The sequence below is a fragment of the Herpailurus yagouaroundi genome, unplaced genomic scaffold (assembly GCF_014898765.1).
Source record: "Herpailurus yagouaroundi ecotype Mexico unplaced genomic scaffold, PumYag 28, whole genome shotgun sequence".
NCBI classification, from domain to species: Eukaryota; Metazoa; Chordata; class Mammalia; order Carnivora; family Felidae; genus Herpailurus; species Herpailurus yagouaroundi.
In genome coordinates, this window is record NW_024412376.1 from 129,803,643 (window position 1) to 129,824,426 (window position 20,784).

A 20,784-nucleotide genomic window follows, 5' to 3' on the forward strand; every position below is an offset into this window, starting at 1 on the left:
GAAGTTAAAGCTCTAAGATTAAGAAATTAAATTAATAGCTGAATATGTAAAAGTTATTAAAATAATAATATTATTATTATTTGATGTAAACAAATACATTTTAATTTTTATTTTGTGGTTTTGTTTATCGTGCATTTATTTCCTGCCTGTATTATGACAGTTGGTGCATTGGCTACTAAGTTATAAAAGATAAGACCATCTTCCTTCAGAGAAGCATAAATCCTAATGGAGAAGATGGCTAAAAAATGCAAATCAGATCAATACAGAAGGGGGAGTACCCAAAAGAATACTGTGTATGAACCCATATGTATTTAAGTTACAAATGGTGACCTTATACTATTTATGTATGTATGTGTGTATGTATTTGTTTATTGTTATTTATTTATTTTTGAGAGAGAGAGAGAGAGAGAGAGAGAGAGAGAGAGCAGGGGAGGAGCACAGAGCAAGGGGGCTTTATGTATATAGTATTACCAAATGCTACAATATTATATATATTGTTTTGTAACTTTGTATATTTGCACTTATTATATCATGACTGTTATTCCATTAATTATTTTTTTAATACCATTAAATTTCGCATGATATTTGGGAATGTATTTGTGCCATAATATATTAATAATCCATTATTTAACATTTGGAATGTTCCCACTTTATTGTGATTAAGGCGGTGCATATTTTGAATTCTTTTCTAATGATATGCCTCATGGTAGAGACTCTGGGCTAGTTACAATTTGAGTCCTTTATGAATTAGTAAGTATAGAATGTTGTAGAATGTGCCTGTACATGAGGTAGTTCTGGCCTCAAGCTAGGCTTTAAGAGGGAAAGTTCTGGCAGAATGAGGGTCTAGATAGTATGTTTCAACTTGTGACTTTCACACATGTGATTAAAAGCTGGTTTTGGCCTTGCTTTCTTCCTCCCAGCTGCTCTAAGGCACTTTTTCATTTGTTATGGTAGATTCAAACGTACCTCTGGATTCCTCCTTTTTTCACCCCTTTGTTTAAAACTGAATTATTTGGGTTATTTGGTACCTACCAAGGGCTTTCAATACTGAACCCAAAGTTAACAGGCAACCACTTGAAAAAAATTGTTTTGTATCTCAATGTAAAATGTATTTATAGGAGGAGAGTGATATGTGTTAATGCTTTGCTAATAATATAAAAACATAACCAAACAATAAACGTCTAGGAAAAGGCAGTTTTGTACATGTAGTGGTACTTTAGCATGGCCTACGTTAACTTCAAGGGGTTACTATTTCCTCATTTTAGAAGATTATTTTCTAAAATTGTGTAGAGGTACATATTTTAGTTGAATGTTAAAAACCATACTTCTCTTAAATACACACACACACAAGTTCTGCTATGCTGTTTAATAAAGGGAGCTTGTATTTAGAAAGATGGCAGTCTCCATGGTTCAGTTTGAGAGAAAACTACACAAATCTTCCCATTTGTAGATATCAACTCCAAAGTGTGTCCAAATGTCCTCAGCTTCTGCAATTAAAGATCTATTATTCTGTATAGCAAGGGTGTCTCTCTTTCTCTATTTTCTTCTACTTTTTTCTTCCCTATGCAACAGCCTAGTCAATATAGTATAGAAATGCATTGAGGAAGGGCTAGAATCTTGTCAATATTTTCCAACCCTGTATTACCGAAACTGTATATAAATACATTTTTTAAAGAAAAATCCAAATTCTCAGCCATTGTTCCAAGAGACTTCGGTTAAGTAATTCATGACAGGGATCTGGAATCAGAAATTTGAAGTGTTCTTCAAAGACTTCTAGTCAACCAGGTTTGGCAGCCACAGCCTGAAGCCATATCCAACAATCAGAAATTAAATGGGATTAAATGAAAGTAACAAAAACACCTACAGAAGTATTTTTATGGGAGGAAGGGTCATTGAAAGACGACATGTCCATTTCAGTCTTTATCCTAGCTTATGTTTGAAAATTTTAAAGTTAATTTCTAACATTTTATAACATTCTCATGATCAACAATGTTCTCATGATCACTGGACTTTAGAGCTCAGAAAGATCATAATAATGATCTTGCCTTGTGCCCTTATTTTTCCAGTGAGATAGAATAAGTGACTTGGTCAGCATTATATTCTAGAAAGTCACAGCTTTGGGACTATAGTATGATTTCCTGATTCCATCCAGCCAGTGTTCTTTACAACGACTTCTCACTGCAATATACCCTTTCAGTATCAGTATCCATTCTGTTATCTAACATGTATTTAAAATTGTGCATATAATTCAAAGAAATGCCTTATCTCTTATTCAATGTGTTATTTGTTCATTTTTTAGTAGAAAGGATTTTAATAAAATACTAAAGCTTTAGGTCTTAAATTGGCAGTGAATATGAACGAACATCAATTGCTCTACAATTTAATTAAAATGTGAAAGGAGAAAAACTTGTATAAATGTCTTGACATTTGATGTTTTGCTAAAATGGAAATTATGGCAAATTTCTATAATGGGAATTCTGCAAATTATGTGCTAAGCCTTGGATTTTCTAATAACACTCAGCTTTGTGATATGCACAATTATACCCAAACTATTGAGGTAAACACTGGAAGTCAGTGCTTCTAAAACAGTACACACAATGCCATTCTAGCAGCATACGACAGTGTCAGAAAATTCATTTTCTGCATTAAGAATATGGACAATGGAAATAATCTATAAAGTGGTAATTAATATAAATAATTTAAGACATGAGACATGTAGATTCTTTCTAAATACAGTATTCCATCTTGCTTAGATAGGAAGAATAATTCTTACAGCAAGAAATGCTTTTTTTTCAGCTTTATTGAGGTGTAATTGACAAAAATGTATATATTTAAGGTGCACCACTTGGTGTTTTGATATATATATAGTTTGTGAAGTGATCAGCATAATCAAGCTAATTGACATATCCATCACCTCAGAGTTACTTTTTTTCTTTTTCTTTTTTTCCTTTTCCTTTTCCTTTTTTTCTTTTCCTTTTCCTTTTCCTTTTCCTTCTCTTCTCCTTCTCCTTCTCCTTTTCCTTCTTCTTTTTCTTTTTCTTTTTCCTTTACTCTTTCCTTTTCTGTGTGTGTGTGTGTGTGTGTGTGTGTGTGTGTGTGTGTACGTGTTGAGAGCATTTAAGACCTATCCTTTTGGGGCACCAGGGTGGCTCAGTCCATTAAGTGTCTAATTCTTGGTTTCAGCTGAGGTCATGATCTCACAGTTTCATGAGTTCAACCCCTATGTGGGGCTCCTACACTGGCAGCAGAGGGCCTGCTTGCAATCCTCAGTCTCTCTGCCACTGCCCCACGTGCACTGTCTCTGTCTCTCTCAGAATAAATAAATAAACTTAAAAAAAGAGAGAGATCTATCCTCTTGGGTTGTCTGGGTGGCTCAGTCAGTTAAGTGTTCATCTCTTGATTTGGGCTTAGGTCATGATCTCAGAGTTCCTGAGATTGAGCCCCACGTCAGGCTCTGCATTGATCGCCTGTAGCCTGCTTGGGATTCTCTCTCCCCTTCTATCTCTGCCCCTTCCCATCTTGTGCTCACTCTCTCCCTCTCTCAAAATAAATGAATAAACTTAAAACAAAATCTATCTTCTTAACAAATTTCAAGTATACTATTGTTAACGAATATATTTTTAATACAGTGTAGTTACAGATGCAGGAATACTTGTCACACTCAGACCACAGACAAAAAATCTAGCCATCTAGCATTGAACCAATCAATGGCATTTTGCACATGTAGATGGAAAACAGATGGTTCATTGGTGATAGGGCTTCTCTAGGAAGCAGAGCCCTCATTTGAATACCAATCCTCTGTTGCAGGGAATTCCTTACCATGCTTTTAAATGTTTATTTTTAAGAGAGAAAGAGAGAGAGGGTGAGAGAAAGTGTGTGGGGGGGGGGGGGGGGTGAGGGGCAGAGAGAGAGTGAGACACAGGATTCAAAGCAGGCCAAGCACTGACCGCAAAGAACAGAGAGCCTGATGCAGGGCTCAAACTCATGAGCTGTGAGATCATGACCTGAGCCAAAATTGGACACTTAACCTACTGAGCCATCCAGGTGCCCCTACCATGCTTTTAAGAGTGTCCATGATGATTATTTCTTTCCAGATGTCATGATATGTATTTATAGGTTTCCCATTTCGAATGTAACCTTCTCTCACATGTTGACCTATATTTGTATGACTTTAGATCATAGACCTGTAACTATGAACTTAGCCATGAATTTATGAGATTTTGGCCTAATTCTTGAAGATTAATTCAAATGCATTGTAGACACCAGGGAGGATATATATATATATCATTTATTCCATAAACAACTATTTATTGTCTTTTATATGCCAGATGCTATTTTTCAGCTTTGAGTTTACAGGTCTGATTCTGCTTTTTATTGTTTGTTGATTCATTTGTTTTGTTTTTTGGAGTCCACATCTAAGTGAAATCATATGGTATTTTGTCTTTCTCTGTCTTTCTCTGTCTGGCTTATTTCACTTAGTATACCTTTTAGTCCCACCCATATTGTCACAAATAGCAAGATTTCATCCTTTATATAAGGCTAGGTAGCATTCCATAGTGTGTGTGTGTGTGTGTGTGTGTGTTTGTGTGTGTGTGTGTATACATATATATACATATGACATCTTTATTCATTCATCATTCAATGACACAAGCTGCTTGTATATCTTGGCTATTGTAAATAATGCTGCAATAAGCATAGAGGTGCATATTTCTTTTCAAATTAGTGTTTTCATTTTCTTTGGGTAAATACCTAGGGGTGGAATTATGAGATCATATGGTATATCTATTTTTAATTTTTTGAAGAAGCTCCATATTATTTCTACAGTGGCTATACCAATTTAGATTCTTGCCAACAATGCACGAGGGTGGGAGGTATATAGAGGTTGGACAAAATGAGTAAAGCGGAGTGGGAGATATAGTCTTCCAGTTTTGGAATGAATATGACATGGGAATAAAAGGTACTACATAGGGAATATAGTCAATGGTATTGTAATAGCGTTGCATGGTGACAGAAGGTAGCTACACTTGTGTTGAGCATAGCAAATCATATACAGGCGTTAAATCATTATGTGGTATGCTTGCAATTAGTGTACTATTGTGTGTCAACTGTACTTCAATTAAAAAATAAAAAAAATAAAAGAAGAATGCATGCTAAACAAGAGTTTAGGTTATAGTATTGGATAATCAAACACCCTTTGTCCTCATGGAGCTTACATTCTAGTTGGGGCAACACTATAAAATAAGTAAATATATAACATATTAAGTGATAACTAATAAAATATAGAGAAGTGAAGCAAAGGACTTGGTAGAGAGGGTCAGGATGGTGGGAAGGTTTTAGTGTACGCAGTATCCAAGGGAAACATCACTCATTAGGTGACATTTGAATAGAAATCAACAGTGTTCCAGGAGAAAGTCATGCAGATATCTGGAGAGTGCTTTGTCAGAGGCAATAGCAGGAGTAAAGGCTCTGAGATGTGCATGGAACAGCAAGGAGAACAGTAGTGTTTGTAGTAAAATTAAGAAGGGTTAAAAGAGGTAGGAGAAGTTGTTGTAATTAGGGTTCAGATCATCTGGAATTCTAAATACATTTAAAGGTTGTAGCGTAATTTTTTTTAATTTTTTTTTTAACGTTTATTTTTTTGGGACAGAGAGAGACAGAGCATGAACGGGGGAGGGGTAGAGAGAGAGGGAGACACAGAATCAGAAACAGGCTCCAGGCTCTGAGCCATCAGCCCAGAGCCCGACACGGGGCTCGAACTCACGGACCGCGAGATCGTGACCTGGCTGAAGTCGGACGCTTAACCGACTGCGCCACCCAGGCGCCCCCTTTTTTTTTTGTCTGAATGAGTGTGAGAATGTGATAGAAAAGTGCTGATCCACAGGAGTGATAATGATATGACTTAATGTTTTCAGTGAGACCACTATCCTTCTGAATGAAGGACTAAGTATAAGAGAACAGTTGTGGAAGCAGGGAAATTAGTTACAAGTAATTGCAATAATTAAGGAAAAAGTTGATGGTGAAGCAAATCAGAAGTTACCAGATCCTGGAAGTAATTTGAAAATGGTGATTCCAGGGTATTTTGATAGACCAGATGTGGAGTTTTAGAGAAAAAGAGGAGTCAAGTATAACTCCAAGATTTTTTTACTTTAACTCAGAAGGATAAAGTTGTCACTTGGTGAGATGGAGAAAAGATATAAGATTTTTTGTTTTGTTTTGTAGGATAATGGAGATCAAGAGTTCTGTTTTGAAACTTTAAACATGAGGTGTCTATTAACCAATCCAGATGATAATGTTAAGGAGGCAGTTACACATACACGTTGGGATTTCCGGGGAAGCAGCTGTATATGGAATGTAGCTTTTGCAATTTTCAGGCAATATACATGACACTTATAGTCACGAGATTGGATGAGATTACCTTGGGAGTAAAGAGAAGGGAACAGAGTGGTGCTAAACTAGGGCACGGCATTGCTCAGGAAGATTAAAGATGTAGAGGGACTAGCAAAGGAGACGGAGAAAGAGTGGCCACTGAAATAGGAAAAAAAAACAACTGGTGTCCCAAGTTTTGAGTGGGCCAGATGTTTCATGAAACAGAAACTGATTAACTGATTCAAATTCTGCAAATGAACTAATAATATGAATATTTAGAATAAATTAGCTTTCCAGAAGCTAGAGACTTTTTCCGACTTGGAATATTGGTATTAGAACTGGCAGTCTCTATACATGAAGAAATTTCTTCAAAAATAAAACTATGTCTATAAAATGTTCACATCTTCCAGAGGAGGCATTGCATGGCTGTGTCTTATAATCCCTGTAAATTGGAATGTTTGCAAAAGCCCTGTTGCCGCCTTTTAAAAATGCTGAGAAGAGGGTGCCTGGGTGGCTCAGTTGGTTAAGCATCCAAATCTCAGTTTCCGCTCAGGTCATGAGCTCACAGTTCTGTGAGTTCGAGCCCTGCTTCAGGCTCTGCACTGATGGTGTGGAGCCTACTTGGGATTCTCTCTCTCCCTCTCTCTGCCTCTTTCTCTCTCAAAATAAATAAATAAATAAAATTTTAAAAAATAAAAATGCTATGAAGTCTTTCCTTTATTATTATGACCATAATATTATAGTATGTTTACCGTGTGTGAAATCATTGTTTTAAGTAATTTACATTAAATATTAACAAGAACCTTATGTACTAAGCTCTGTATTATCCCGATTCAAGAGGAGGAAAGAGAGCCATAAAGAGCTGAGAAATTTGGAGTACCTGGATGGCTCAGTCAATTAAATTCATCTAACTCCTGATTTTGGCTGGAGTCATGATCTCATGAATGTGAGAGTGAGCCCTGCGTTAGGCTGGGCCCTGGGTGTGGAGGTTGATTGAGATTCTCTCTCTCTCCTTCTGCCCCCCGCCCCAGCTCACACGCATGCGCGCACACACACACACACACACACACACACACACTTCCTCTCTCTCAGACAAACAAGCAAAAAAGAAAAAAGAAAGAAAAGAAAAAAAAAGAAAAGAAAAAGCTGAGAAATTTACTTAAGGTCAACTAAAAATTATTATATTCAGAATTCAAGCCCTAGAAGTCTTCCCCAAAGTGCCATTCACCCCACAATCACTACACCAAATTGCCCTTTTTAAATGCAGTCTCACCTCATGGGTTCAGAATAGTCCAGTTATGCATACTGAAAATAATTTGGGTTTCTCTTGACTATATATCAGATTCCTCACTTGGCTGCTTTTTCTCCAGCCATTTATGTTTCTGTTTTGGTGCTCGATGCAGTGCTATAGTGAATCTGGAGAGTCTTTCTTTTGCCTTCCAGATTGTCTTTGTATCTCACTTCAGCTCCCTGTGTGGCAGACATGTCTGTTCCTCTTTTATATCCATCTCAGAAAAACGTGGTGATGTTAAACATTGTTTTGATGCCTGTGCATTGGGGAAGTTCGTAGAATTTTTTCAAGAAATTGTCCTTCCATGTGATATTTGGTATCAGTTGCTCACAATTTTGATAAAATTTCACAAGACATGCATAACTATGGAAGGTTGAATTCACAAATTTATAAATGTTTAGGGGACCTTATTGTTTAAAGATCTGAAGTAATGGATTGCTCATGGTGTTCTGAGAGAAGGAGATATTGACATGTCCAGAACTTTTCTTGTCCTACCAGTAGATGCCCTGGAAGAGGACAGTCCATACTTCTTATCCTCCTATGAATGTTGCAGGGAATAGGCAATATTGTATGTTTGATCCCATGCAGTAACCTTAATGTAGGTAACATTTTGGAATTACTCTGCAAATAATCATGTATGTTATTTTGGAAGACCTCCAGTTGAACACTAGAATTTCAAATTTCATTATCTTTATGCAATACCAAAATTGAATCTGAAAACTTAACAAATGAACATCTGTATGGAAAAAAAATGGTAATCTATATTTTCTGGAGCATATTTTGTGTTTGAAAGGACCAATAAATAATTCTCCCATTTTTATCCCTCTGCATGGATTCTGAATCTACTGACAAATATTCATAGTAGACAGGCAAATGGAGATAAAATAAACAAAAAAAAACCCCAAATTTCTCCTACTAGTAATTAAAATGGGGCTGTAGAATAGGGTTGGGAAGGTGAGACTCAAATCGCTTTGACGGCACTCCTGTGCACCTACCTAACTCCCACCTTCCGGTAAGATTTTGAGACATTTCATTCAGATCAAGTTCAGGGTGCAGCACATGAAAAAGAGATTAGAACTTATTAATAAATTTATTAATAAATATTTATTAATATTATTAATAGATAAATAAATAATATAATATAAATTTATTAATAAACTTATTAATAAATAAATTTTTAATGTACCCGATTTAGTCAGTTAAGAAATATGGAACAAACTTCTCTGAGAGGTAGAGTGAGTAAGAGATGGGACAAAAAGGAGAGTGTAGATTTATATAGAAAACATGAGTTGAGGGGCGCCTGGGTGGCGCAGTCGGTTAAGCGTCCGACTTCAGCCAGGTCACGATCTCGCGGTCCGTGAGTTCGAGCCCCGCGTCAGGCTCTGGGCTGATGGCTCAGAGCCTGGAGCCTGTTTCCGATTCTGTGTCTCCCTCTCTCTCTGCCCCTCCCCCGTTCATGCTCTGTCTCTCTCTGTCCCAAAAATAAATAAACGTTGAAAAAAAAATTAAAAAAAAAAAAAAAAAAAGAAAACATGAGTTGAGGAAATGTGATTCTTCCTACCACAAAAACTAGTTATTGTAATTTATCTAGCAAATAAACACATGCATAATTTTGGTCAAGGCCTCCTGAATCCATGAATATCCCACTCCTACTGCTATAACTGTATAACAATGGTCTATTTTATGTGTCACGTTGGCTATTGTATAGTACCCAGATATTTGTCTAGATGTTGCTGTGACGGTTCCTTTTAGATGTGACTGACACTGAGATTAGTAGACTTTGGGTAAATCAGCTCATGCTTTGTAATGTGGATGGGCTTCATTCAATCAGATAAGGCTTTAGGAGAAAGGACTGAGGTCCCTCAAGGAAGAAGAGATTCTGCCACCAGGCTGACTCTGATTCAAGACTGAAACATCAACTCTTTTCTGTTTCTTCAGCCTGCTGGCGTGCTTTGCCAGTTTTTGCCTTGAAAGACCCCAGAATTTCATCAGTTACTACCTTTAAGTAAATCTATCGATCCTTTCTGGCTGTCTCTCTGTCCAGCCATCCACTGACCCATCCATCCGTCTTAAGGGGTCTGTTTCTCTGGAGAACCCTGACTGAAACAGGTTCATAAGGGTTGTAAGGATCTTTCCCATGCCAGATTATTGGTTATTTATTATATACATCTAGAATCTAACTCTTTCTTTACTAGTATATATTATACATTTTTTAAGGAGTGGGAATTTTGTTTTATTTGTATCCTTTGCAGGGTTTAGCTGTCTGTGATCATATTAAGATTGATGTCGTACTCTTTGAAATTGTACATCGAATATTATAGAATAAATATTTAGCAGGAAATGTATGATTAAGCATGATGCATAAAATTAACACACGGAGTATTAGGGCTTTCAGTTCATAACACTCAGTTGAGTAGTACATGGGGATGGAGTGGTGTCTAGGTTCCAAGTCAATTATTGGTAATTGTTGTCAAAAACTCTTACAGATGTAGAATTTTCTGTGTGTCTGAGGTATGCACATTTCCTGATGGACACAAAATACACTACGTTTTTCATTGTATATGACTTAAATTTTTTTTCCCCATTATGCCCTACACTTTACTACCTCTTTACTTCCTCCCCACTTCTATTATTCGACCCCAGCATGTATCTGAATGTTCATAATATCCTTCAGTGTTTGGGTAAAATACTACTTCTGTCATGAAGTCTTCCTCAAATTTCCCTAGCTGAAAATCACCTCTACTGTCTCCATTTCTCTTTATCTGTACGTTTCCTAAGTTTTATTAATTTCTAATTTTTTATTTTTTGTATATAGTATATTCATAACAGGAAGGCTCTATTTTCATCTTTGTAAACCCAGAACAATATAGAAGTAACTTAATCACTGAAAAATATTTTTAAAAAGTTAATCGGTGAGTGCAAATGATGTTATGTTCTTTTGAAAATCTACATTTAGAGTCATAAAAATAAGAGCCCAAAGGGTTGGTAACAGAACCCAGGATTCATGTCTACTTTTTGATTCTCTCTCAGTATATTTCTGGATGACTTCAATGATTTATCATGACATATCCTCTTTGTTCCTTATCTCTTTTTCTAGTTGAAAAATAGAATAGCACCAAGCTTTATACTTAACCATATTGTGATAGTTTTAAGAATTGGTGTTTTTATAATAACTGAGCAAAGTGGAGCAGCTACCTATGAACTTTTGCCACTAAAGCTATTTGTACTGTGGATTAGCTATGCCTGTACCTTTTGTCTACATGTCTGTAGCCTTCACATCTAATATATTGATAACCATTATTTGGCCCAGTATACTACTATTTTGACCACGGGAATAGATGGGTTAGGGAGAGATTAATGCCAAGATGTGAAGACCAGATCAGGATCAAACAAACTTCATGATGAAATTATACACCTACATTAGTTACGTAGGTCTGCATTTTGTGTGAAGTTTCTTCCATTACTAGGACAATAGTATTGAAAACTAGTACGTTTAGGGGCGCCTGGGTGGCGCAGTCGGTTAAGCGGCCGACTTCAGCCAGGTCACGATCTCGCGGTCCGTGAGTTCGAGCTTCGCGTCGGGCTCTGGGCTGATGGCTCAGAGCCTGGAGCCTGTTTCCGATTCTGTGTCTCCCTCTCTCTCTGCCCCTCCCCCATTCATGCTCTGTCTCTCTCTGTCTCAAAAATAAATAAACGTTAAAAAAAAAAATTAAAAAAAAAAAAAAGAAAACTAGTATGTTTAATTGTGAGACACAGTGCATAACTGCAAGTCTGACCATGTGGTAAGAAGACTATAAGGCATATACTTTCGTCAACTATGCTTTGATTTGATTGAGTTAAAAATAAAATGACTCACTTCTTCGCCTTTATTCATGAATGCTGTTTTCTCAGCTAACTTGCAAGGAAAAAAGTAAGTCTCATAATGTACATTGGATCTCAAATGTTAAATGTACTGTGCCTTATTTCAAATTGTTTATCCTAGAAGCTATTGTACTTGTCCTGAGTGAATGGACATTCCTTTTCATGGTTTTTTTTTTTTTTTTTTTTTTTTTTTACTTATTTATTATCCAGTTAATTATAGCTTCTAAATAAGAACATGAAGAACAATAACACAGTTTGATCACTTTCTGGAAGTTGTACTAATACAAATGAGTAAACGAAATTGGATTTTTCGATTACATATAAAGTAGCAGAAATTTAATGACCTTCTTATCTCAGTGAGGCACTTATTAAGGATTAGCAGTTTAAAAGAGCTTGAAAGTATTAGCATCTGCAACGGGTTTAGGAAGGTTGGATTATCAAGACATATGCTCTGTATCTTTCTCTTCTTGGTCCTCACTTGAGGGAATAATTATGAGTAGAAAAATTTTCCCATTTCCCCCAAGACTCTCTCCTGGGAGAGTTTACTCTTTAGAAATCATAACTCTTTCAATGGCAATTAGCAGTTTTATCAACAGGTATTGTAAAGAAGATCCTGTCAGCTGCTAAGCAGGATTTTCAGCTGCTTGCTAAATCCCACCCCTAGACATGTTAGTTCTCAAGTGCAGCCTTTAATGCCCTGTTAGTTAGGAATACTGCAGCCAAGTATATGTCAGGTAGCATGATGTCCCCTTTACCAACCAGTGTTGGAGCTTTGCGAAGCCATAGTCCTGGCAGGAATGTAAGCCTTATCCGTTATCTTAAGCAGTTTATACTGTTTGATTCCATCCAAAAATACAAAATAATTCTGGCACATAATGTTATTAAATACTCTTTTTCGGATCCACCAGAGAAGAGACATGAGCATTCTTCTATTTGCATTTGCTATTAAAACCAGAAACCATGTCATTAACACATGTTACACTGTTAGACTCTGAGTGGTTAATTATTTGTGTCAGTCGAAGAGGCTGCTTCGATAAATCATAATTTATTCTAAAGAAAAGACATCTGGCCTGAGAAACAGGAGGTCAGAATAGGGGTTAAAGATAACTGTTGTAAAGCTGGCCAAGAATTTTCCACAAGATTTAGGGAGAAAGTACCACTGATAATGTCTGGAAGGACCCATTTTCGCCTCCCACCCCCAATAATGCATGCCTAATCCATTCATATTCCTTAGTGAGATGATTAAGCATCTACAGAGTAAATATACTTCAGTATTATGTATTATGAGATATGTCTTGCGTTACAACTCAGCTTGAGTTGTGAACATCAGCAAGTTTGTGGCTATGGAAGGTACTTGGTTGCAAAAGAAACTTCAGCCTATATTCCACAGTACAATTTGATCCCGTGCCATTCCATACTCAATTGGAAAAAACTAAATCTCAGTCATCTCTCCCTCTCTAAATTTCTCTGGCAACCTCATGGCAATCAAAACTATGTAAAGGGGAGATCATGATGTGAGTGTTTTTGTGCCTAAGGACTTCAAATCTTCACATCCATGCAAAACAATTGACTGGCTAGATGCTAGATGATACTAGACGCTAAATATATGGGTAGAGTATTGAATGATCACATATTACATCATTATATGGACAAATTATCCTGAATAATTTATCTATATTTCTTAACCCCTTTATAAAGAACATTTCAACTGTGTAATGTTTAGGCCCCTGTTGGATTTTAAATACAGTAAGACCTTGGATTGCAAGTAACTTGTTCTGTGAGTGTTCTGCAAGACAAGAAAACATTTCTAATAAATTTTAACTTGACAAACGAGCGATGTCCTGCAATACGAATGGTATGTGATGTCAAACATCACAGGATCACAACTGATCCAATGGTTCTTGAAATTTGCTTTGATATACAGGTGCTTTGGATTATCAGCATGCTTCCAGAATGAATATGCTCACAAACCAAGGTTTTATTTTAACTATTAATATGTACGTGCCTTCCCCAAATTGCAACACTGTTCATCTAAAATAGATAAGATGATGGTAGTTAAGGTGGTTAAGGGTACAAACTTGTAGTAAGTAGTAAATAAGCCATAGACGTCAAATGTACAATAATTAATATAGACAATAATGTACCATAATTATGTAATATGATAAATATTGCTACATTGGCAATCTTTGACAGTACAGAAATATATCAAAGTAACTTTACGTATGCTGTATGCTGTATGCCTTCAAATCATACAATGATGGGGGCACCTGGGTGGCTCAGTCAATTGAGCGTCTGACTTTGGCTCGGTTCATGATCTCGCGGTCTGTGAGCTCGAGCCTCACGTAGGCCTCTGTGCTGGCAGTTCGGAGCCTGGAGCCTGCTTCGAATTCTGTGTCTCCCTCCTTCTCTCTCTGCCCCTCCCCTGCTCATGCTCTGTCTCTCTCTCTCTCTCTCTCTCTCTCTCTCTGTCAAAAATAAATAAACATTAAAACAATTTTAAATTATACAGTGTTACATGTCAAATTTATTCAATAAATAAAAATAAAACGCCAAAATACATAAAATAAGGTTTTCCTTTCTATTCTATATTCCTTATCTATTCTATTTCCTCTATATTCTAGTCAAGTAAATTATACTTATAAATATTCTGCTGGGAATTAGGATTTGATACAACTTTCCTCATAACAAGTTAACTCCTAGTCTGTGTACTTATTATTCTCTCTACCTTTTTAAAAAATCTTCATTCAATTGGTCAAACTCCCAATTACACTTCTCTTTCTTACACTAAACATGTCCGTCCATGTAAATTGGCCAATTGCTAGCCTTACATCGAGAGTGAGCAACCAATCTCTCCCACAACAAGTAATTCATATACTATTTCATATTTTTCAATTTACTCTTTTCTGTCTCTCTTAATATCAAAGTTGTACACATACATAATCACTTTCCTCAACAGCATCGATAATTACCGCATTCTTATTCATTAATTTTATCAAATCAATTTTCGTGCTTATAATGTGGCAGACATTTTGTCAGGATACAAAGGTAGGTAATACCTAATCACTTCCTCCAGGGTTCTCTCATAACCCTGGAATTTCTTATATACAGTCGCTGATAATGGGCACAGCCTGTGCTCTAATACCAGCACCCATCAGGCTCCACTATGACTACCATTATGTATGGTTGTTGTGGATGTGGATTTTGGATTCAGCCTGTGGTGATTCAGTCTCCTTATCATTTGCTTATTACCTTTGTGATGTGGGGAGAATCATTTTACTTCTATATTGCTCAGTAAATGCGACTTAAAAATAAAGGTTATAGCAGTACCTATTTCACAGGGTTGCAGTAAGGATTTAATGACATGATACATAAAACTCAACATACAGTGCTTGGCATGTTAAAAGCGCTTAATAAGGGTATGTGTGTGTGCTTTGAAAATTTTGAGAACAGCGGATCTAAATAATTGTAATTAATTTTTTGGACAAAAGAAAATGTAAGGGATTTTAGGTAATTTGGTATTTGCATCTTGATTTTGTATTTATTTGTGATTTTTTTAACCGATGCTCCATGTGAATGTCACAAAAATTGATACAATTGTTGACATTAAGGTAATTTGCTTTTATATTAAATGACTATATACTACATATTATAAAATCTTGAATAAAATTTACAAAACAATTATGAAGCCGCACTAGGAAGCAGTTATTACTAGAAATCTTGGACTTCATCTTATATGACTCAGGCAAATAATTAAAAATGAAAATTAAGGTAATGGCATATTTTTTATTTGAAAACACTGAGTTTCAGTGCTATTCACTTACATAAATTTTATAATGTAAAAATGAAAACATCTAAAAAAAGTCTAAGTAGTGACTTTACTATAAGTTGTTACCTTTCTTTTTATCTTCCAGGAATACACAATAGATATAATTTTTGCCCAAACCTGGTTTGATAGTCGTTTAAAATTCAATAGTACCATGAAAGTGCTTATGCTTAACAGTAATATGGTAGGAAAAATTTGGATTCCTGACACTTTCTTCAGAAACTCAAGAAAATCTGATGCACATTGGATAACAACTCCTAATCGTCTGCTTCGAATTTGGAATGATGGACGAGTTTTATATACTTTAAGGTAATACTGTTTTAAAAAATATAGCTGCTTTAATTTATTTTCCATACTAATATTTGGTCAAGTCATAAATTTTCCTTTTTCAGTATTACAAAGAAAGAAATATGGAGTTCCTTTCATACACTAAAATCTAAAATAGCGGTATACTTTGGAAACTTTTTTTAAAGCTCAGAGTAACTAGCATATGAAAGGAATGAAAAACAAACAAGAAAAATCTCTTGATTCCTCCCTCCTTCCCTCCCCAACTCTGCAACAAAAGAGGGTGTGGTGTGAACATTATGTATTTTAACCTATGGTGCAAATAGTTGAGATTTTCTCTAGGAGCACAATCTACTATAAAGTTTTCAATAATGTAATAAAGCATCCTTAAGAAAGGATTAAATGAAGGTTGATGTATATAAGATTCAAGTTTATTTAATTCGTTGTCTTGAACATATCTTAACATATCTTATCAAGGATCATCCTAATCTTAAGAATCATCCTTAGTGAAAAGATGTTCATGAAAACTTAAGAGAAAACAATCACCTTACATAACCATGTATACTCAGTTAATTGTGTGTGAGTGTGTGTGTGTGTGTGTGTGTGTGTGTGCAATGTGTTTTTGTGATCCTGAAGTATAAAGTTTTAACCGTAAGCAGATTTACTGAAATGTATATAGTGGTAGCTTAATTGGCTGGAAAGGAAAATGTTAGAATTTTCATACTCACTTATGAATGTTACAATATTAACATTTAAAACTTTGAAGTATTATAATTATTATTATTTTCTAATATATCACAGACTGTTATTACAGGCCAAAATCATTCTTGAATATTAGACAAAGGATTTTTAATGCTTGAAATTATTTATTATTTAATATTTATTTTTTCATTTAAATAGATTGACAATTAATGCAGAATGTTATCTTCAGCTTCATAACTTTCCTATGGATGAACATTCCTGTCCGCTGGAATTTTCAAGCTGTAAGTGACAAAATGCATGATAAGTTCATAGAGTTTTAGCCTCAGACCTGTTTATTTAAAAATGTAAAATAAAGTGAGATAAATGCAATTTATATAATTTTCTGAGGTGGGGATTATATTCTTCTCTCAGATAAAATAATTACAAATGACATATTTGTTTCTGGCTTTTGAATTAAAAAGTGACAATGAATGCATAGTAAATGTATGTTTTATTATTTCATTCCTTACAAATTTTGATTTTATCCCAGTGCCTTTTCCTATTTTGATTAAATAAAGTAGTCCTGAAGATAGTGGTCAAATGTTTTAATACTCCCTTGAATAAAATGTTGATTCAAATTTTATTCGTCTCCCTGAGGCAAGATTTAACTTTATTACATTGGATTTTAAAATATGTTTCAAAGATTGGTTTGGTGAATAATATTTACTACATGAATACTAAATCTTTGAGACTTTAATGAGTTGGAAAAGCCAAGGTAGAAATGTTTATTTTATTTGAAAGAAATATTGAAATACAGAGAAATGATTAGAACTAAGTAATTTTGATATAAAAATATTTTATTTCAAGAAAATAATTGTTACCTTTCTATATGAATATCAATTCTATTTCATAATTACTAACATATTTACGTATATATCTTATAAAAGGTTTTTCTAGACAATATATAAATGAGTAAGTCTTAAAAACATGTAAAAAGAAATATTATTGCTTATATGCACAAATTGTCTAGTGCTATTTTCCTTCTATTGAAATTTGACTTCTTTGTATATTACATACTAAAATCTATTCACACTACATTTTATGTATTCACAAGTATTATCCTGCTTCTTCACTCACAAAAATCCCCAAATATCTCTTGTTGCTTTTATTGAATTTTCTTGACTTTTCTTAATGATTTGTGTCATATTAAAATATCCTTTTAAAGTTATTATCTATCTCACTGGCCAAATCATACCAAAGACTTGATGAATACAACATTCAAAGAATAGTTGATATGAAAATATTTGAAAATGTAGCAATTATTGTACTTGCCTCTGGATACCATGACTACATCTTTGGTGTGATATCTCTTTGACTATGATTTGGAAATTAATTGTTGGAAATTAATACTCTATCCTTGTGAATTCAATTGGTTGTCACCTACATAAATATAATGATCACAGCTAACTTTTTTAAGGTATTCTATATCGATCCAGTAGAGAATTAAGTTTTCTATTCCTAATGTTTTACAGCAAATATATTCAAAATATTTCAATATATCCCCATTTCAATAGTCAATATCATGAAATTTAGAGTAATTAAGTAATGAGCTCACTGTTTTTATTTCTACCCACACTCCTATATACTATATTGGATCAACAATGATAATTAAAAAAATAGAGATTATGGAAAAGCAAGACGGTTAGAGCCTATCGAACAAGACAGAACGCGAAAAAAGAAAAGAGAAAACAGAGTTTTAAAACAAGTTAGTGGAGAGATGACAGCTATTTTGTCATGGCTGATGAAGAGATCCTGGTACAAAATGATATAATGTTCTGGAAATTTTTAAGGTTGATAGTGGATTCTGTTCTTATAATATGGTAGACCAACTCTTCTGTTGAAAACAATTTAAAACTTATATTATTAAAAACATTCTCAAAAACATGTGAGTAATCACCAGGAAAGAATTGAAGCAATAAAAATGAAACCAGAAAGTTGAGCTTTGAATTTGACAGATTTGTGGATTAGAGATCTATTAGAACATAATTTGTACATACAGCTGGGTTACAAAGGCTGGGAGCTTAGGGTAACATGAATAACCTCCCCTTCCCCCATATACACTCTCTCTCTCTCTCTCTCTCTCTCTCTCACACACACACACACACACACACACACACCCACTAAAGTCTAAAAGAACAGTTGCCTCTGCAATCAGCATACTAGGGGTGAAATAACTCCTTGAGAGGATATAATTGCAGACCCACCCTCACATGAATTTTCAGCCTGAATTTCCTTCACTCGATTACTTTAAAAAGCCCTTGTGGATTTTCCTGACCTGTGTCAGACACAAAAATTTTTTGAAAGAATGCACCTCCATGTTGGGCAACTACATTTCAACACAAGTAACTAACAAAAATCTAATATTCAGAGTATGTAGATAACAGACTAAAAAAGGGGGGGTGGGAAGAAAATCCAATAAAAGAACAGGTAATAGAACAAGCAGTTCTCCAAAGTAGAAACCCAAGAATCTAATAAACATATGAAAAAATTACTAAGTTTCATTCATAATAAGGAAAATGTGAAATAAAATATACTTAGAGACCAGTAAAAATAGGCTGTCCACATCAAGTTAAATGAGACTGTGGATCCACGTGTATTTTCACACACTGGCTGGTGAGAGAATATATGGTATGCTTTCTATGAATAGAAGATTGGCACTGTTTCATAAGGTGGAAATTCTATGCCATCCATGACCTAGCTCTTCCATACATAGATATATGTCCCAGAGAAATTTTGTGTATATGTATTTTGTGAGGCATGCATGGTAATGGTACAAACAACACTGTTAGTAAGAGTCAACAAGAAACATTATAAGCATCTACAATAGCAAAATGGATAAGTAAATTTCAGTACATCTTTACAATGGAAGAAATTTACTAAAGCTGCGTACATTGGCATGGATAACTATTATAGATATCATATCAAAACAAGTAAAATATAAAGTAATGCATGTAGTATGGCACCAATCAAGTAGAGCTGAAAAAACCTAAAATAAGCTATATGTTTCAGAAATGCATATCAGAACATCTATTTTCTGATTTCAGAAATCAGGTTAGTGGTTACATTTAGTTGGGTGAGGGACTACTACATTGGGATGGGGACATGAATTTCCCTAAGAAACCAGCATGATTCTGTTTTTTGATTTAAGTGGAGTGGCATGGATTATCATTATTGGATCATTATATGGTTATTTTTAAACTATACACATATATTTTATGCTGTATTTTCTATATTTGACATATCCTATCATACAAAAATGAATTTCAAAGAACTTGTCTTTGAATAATGGTATTGCAACAGTAACAGATTTGGATCTTGCTAAACTCTGTATGTTTATTTTAATTTTTTTATCTAGATGGGTACCCTAAAAATGAAATTGAGTATAAGTGGAAAAAACCTTCTGTAGAAGTGGCTGATCCTAAATACTGGAGATTATATCAGTTTGCATTTGTAGGGTTACGGAACTCAACTGAAATTTCTCACACCATCTCTGGTAAGGAAACACCAATCAGTGAATGATGCTAGCATCAAATGCCTTGTATTTAAATCTGTTGGTTCAAACCTATGCTTTTATGTATTTTAATAGCAAAAATAAAACTTTTCTTTTCTTCTAGGGGATTATATTATTATGACAATTTTTTTTGACCTGAGCAGACGAATGGGATATTTCACTATTCAGACCTACATTCCGTGTATTCTGACAGTTGTTCTTTCTTGGGTGTCTTTTTGGATCAATAAAGATGCAGTACCTGCAAGAACATCACTTGGTATGATATGTAATATTATGCTATAGTATCATAGGACTGTTGAAATATTTCAGTGTGGAAGAGTTTGTAGTTGAATATATTCGAATATCCCTCTACATTACAATCAAGCAAAAATTTAAAAAATACTCCAGTGCAATACAATGTTGAAAGGAATATATGAAAAACAAGTAGTAAATTGAATCACAAAGAATTTAATTTCAGAAAATTTTATATTTTTTCCTGCTCATGGAGTTCAAGGGAAGCATGAATACTCAGCAAGAATTAATAAGCGAAAACCACGCATAATTCCTGAATCTTCATTTGGTCAATATTTTCAATCACTTTTCATCAAGATTTTTATTCTTTTGCTCAATCATTGATAGCCAGCATTTATTGACTGATGTGTGTTTAGAAGGCTTCGGAATCTCCTGCTCTTACAATGGTGCTAATCAACAGCCAACTTTTCTAAAGGGCAAGTCGCTGAAAGGGACAAAAACTGCCAGGCTTCTGTAATCTATAAAATGTGTAATTAGTCTATGAATATTTTGAGAGTTGCCTGTACAATAACACTGATTAAAAGGGCAATTTGTGATTCATACTTGATAAAATAGACCTTTGGTTTCTTTCTTTAGCAGTCAATTGCAATAATCAAAATCATATAAGAAAATATG

At 34.7% G+C, this 20,784-nt stretch overlaps 1 protein-coding gene across 1 annotated transcript in view; it reads left to right on the top strand.

Moving 5' to 3' along the window:
* GABRG1 (gamma-aminobutyric acid type A receptor subunit gamma1) overlaps positions 1–20,784 on the top strand; it is a 69,994-nt gene that overhangs the window by 31,659 nt on the left and 17,551 nt on the right. Inside the window, exons 4-7 of the mRNA XM_040484604.1 lie at positions 15,430–15,650; positions 16,527–16,609; positions 19,723–19,860; positions 19,982–20,134. Coding sequence (XP_040340538.1) covers positions 15,430–15,650; positions 16,527–16,609; positions 19,723–19,860; positions 19,982–20,134 — 595 coding nt within the window. The remainder of the gene's footprint in view (positions 1–15,429; positions 15,651–16,526; positions 16,610–19,722; positions 19,861–19,981; positions 20,135–20,784) is intronic.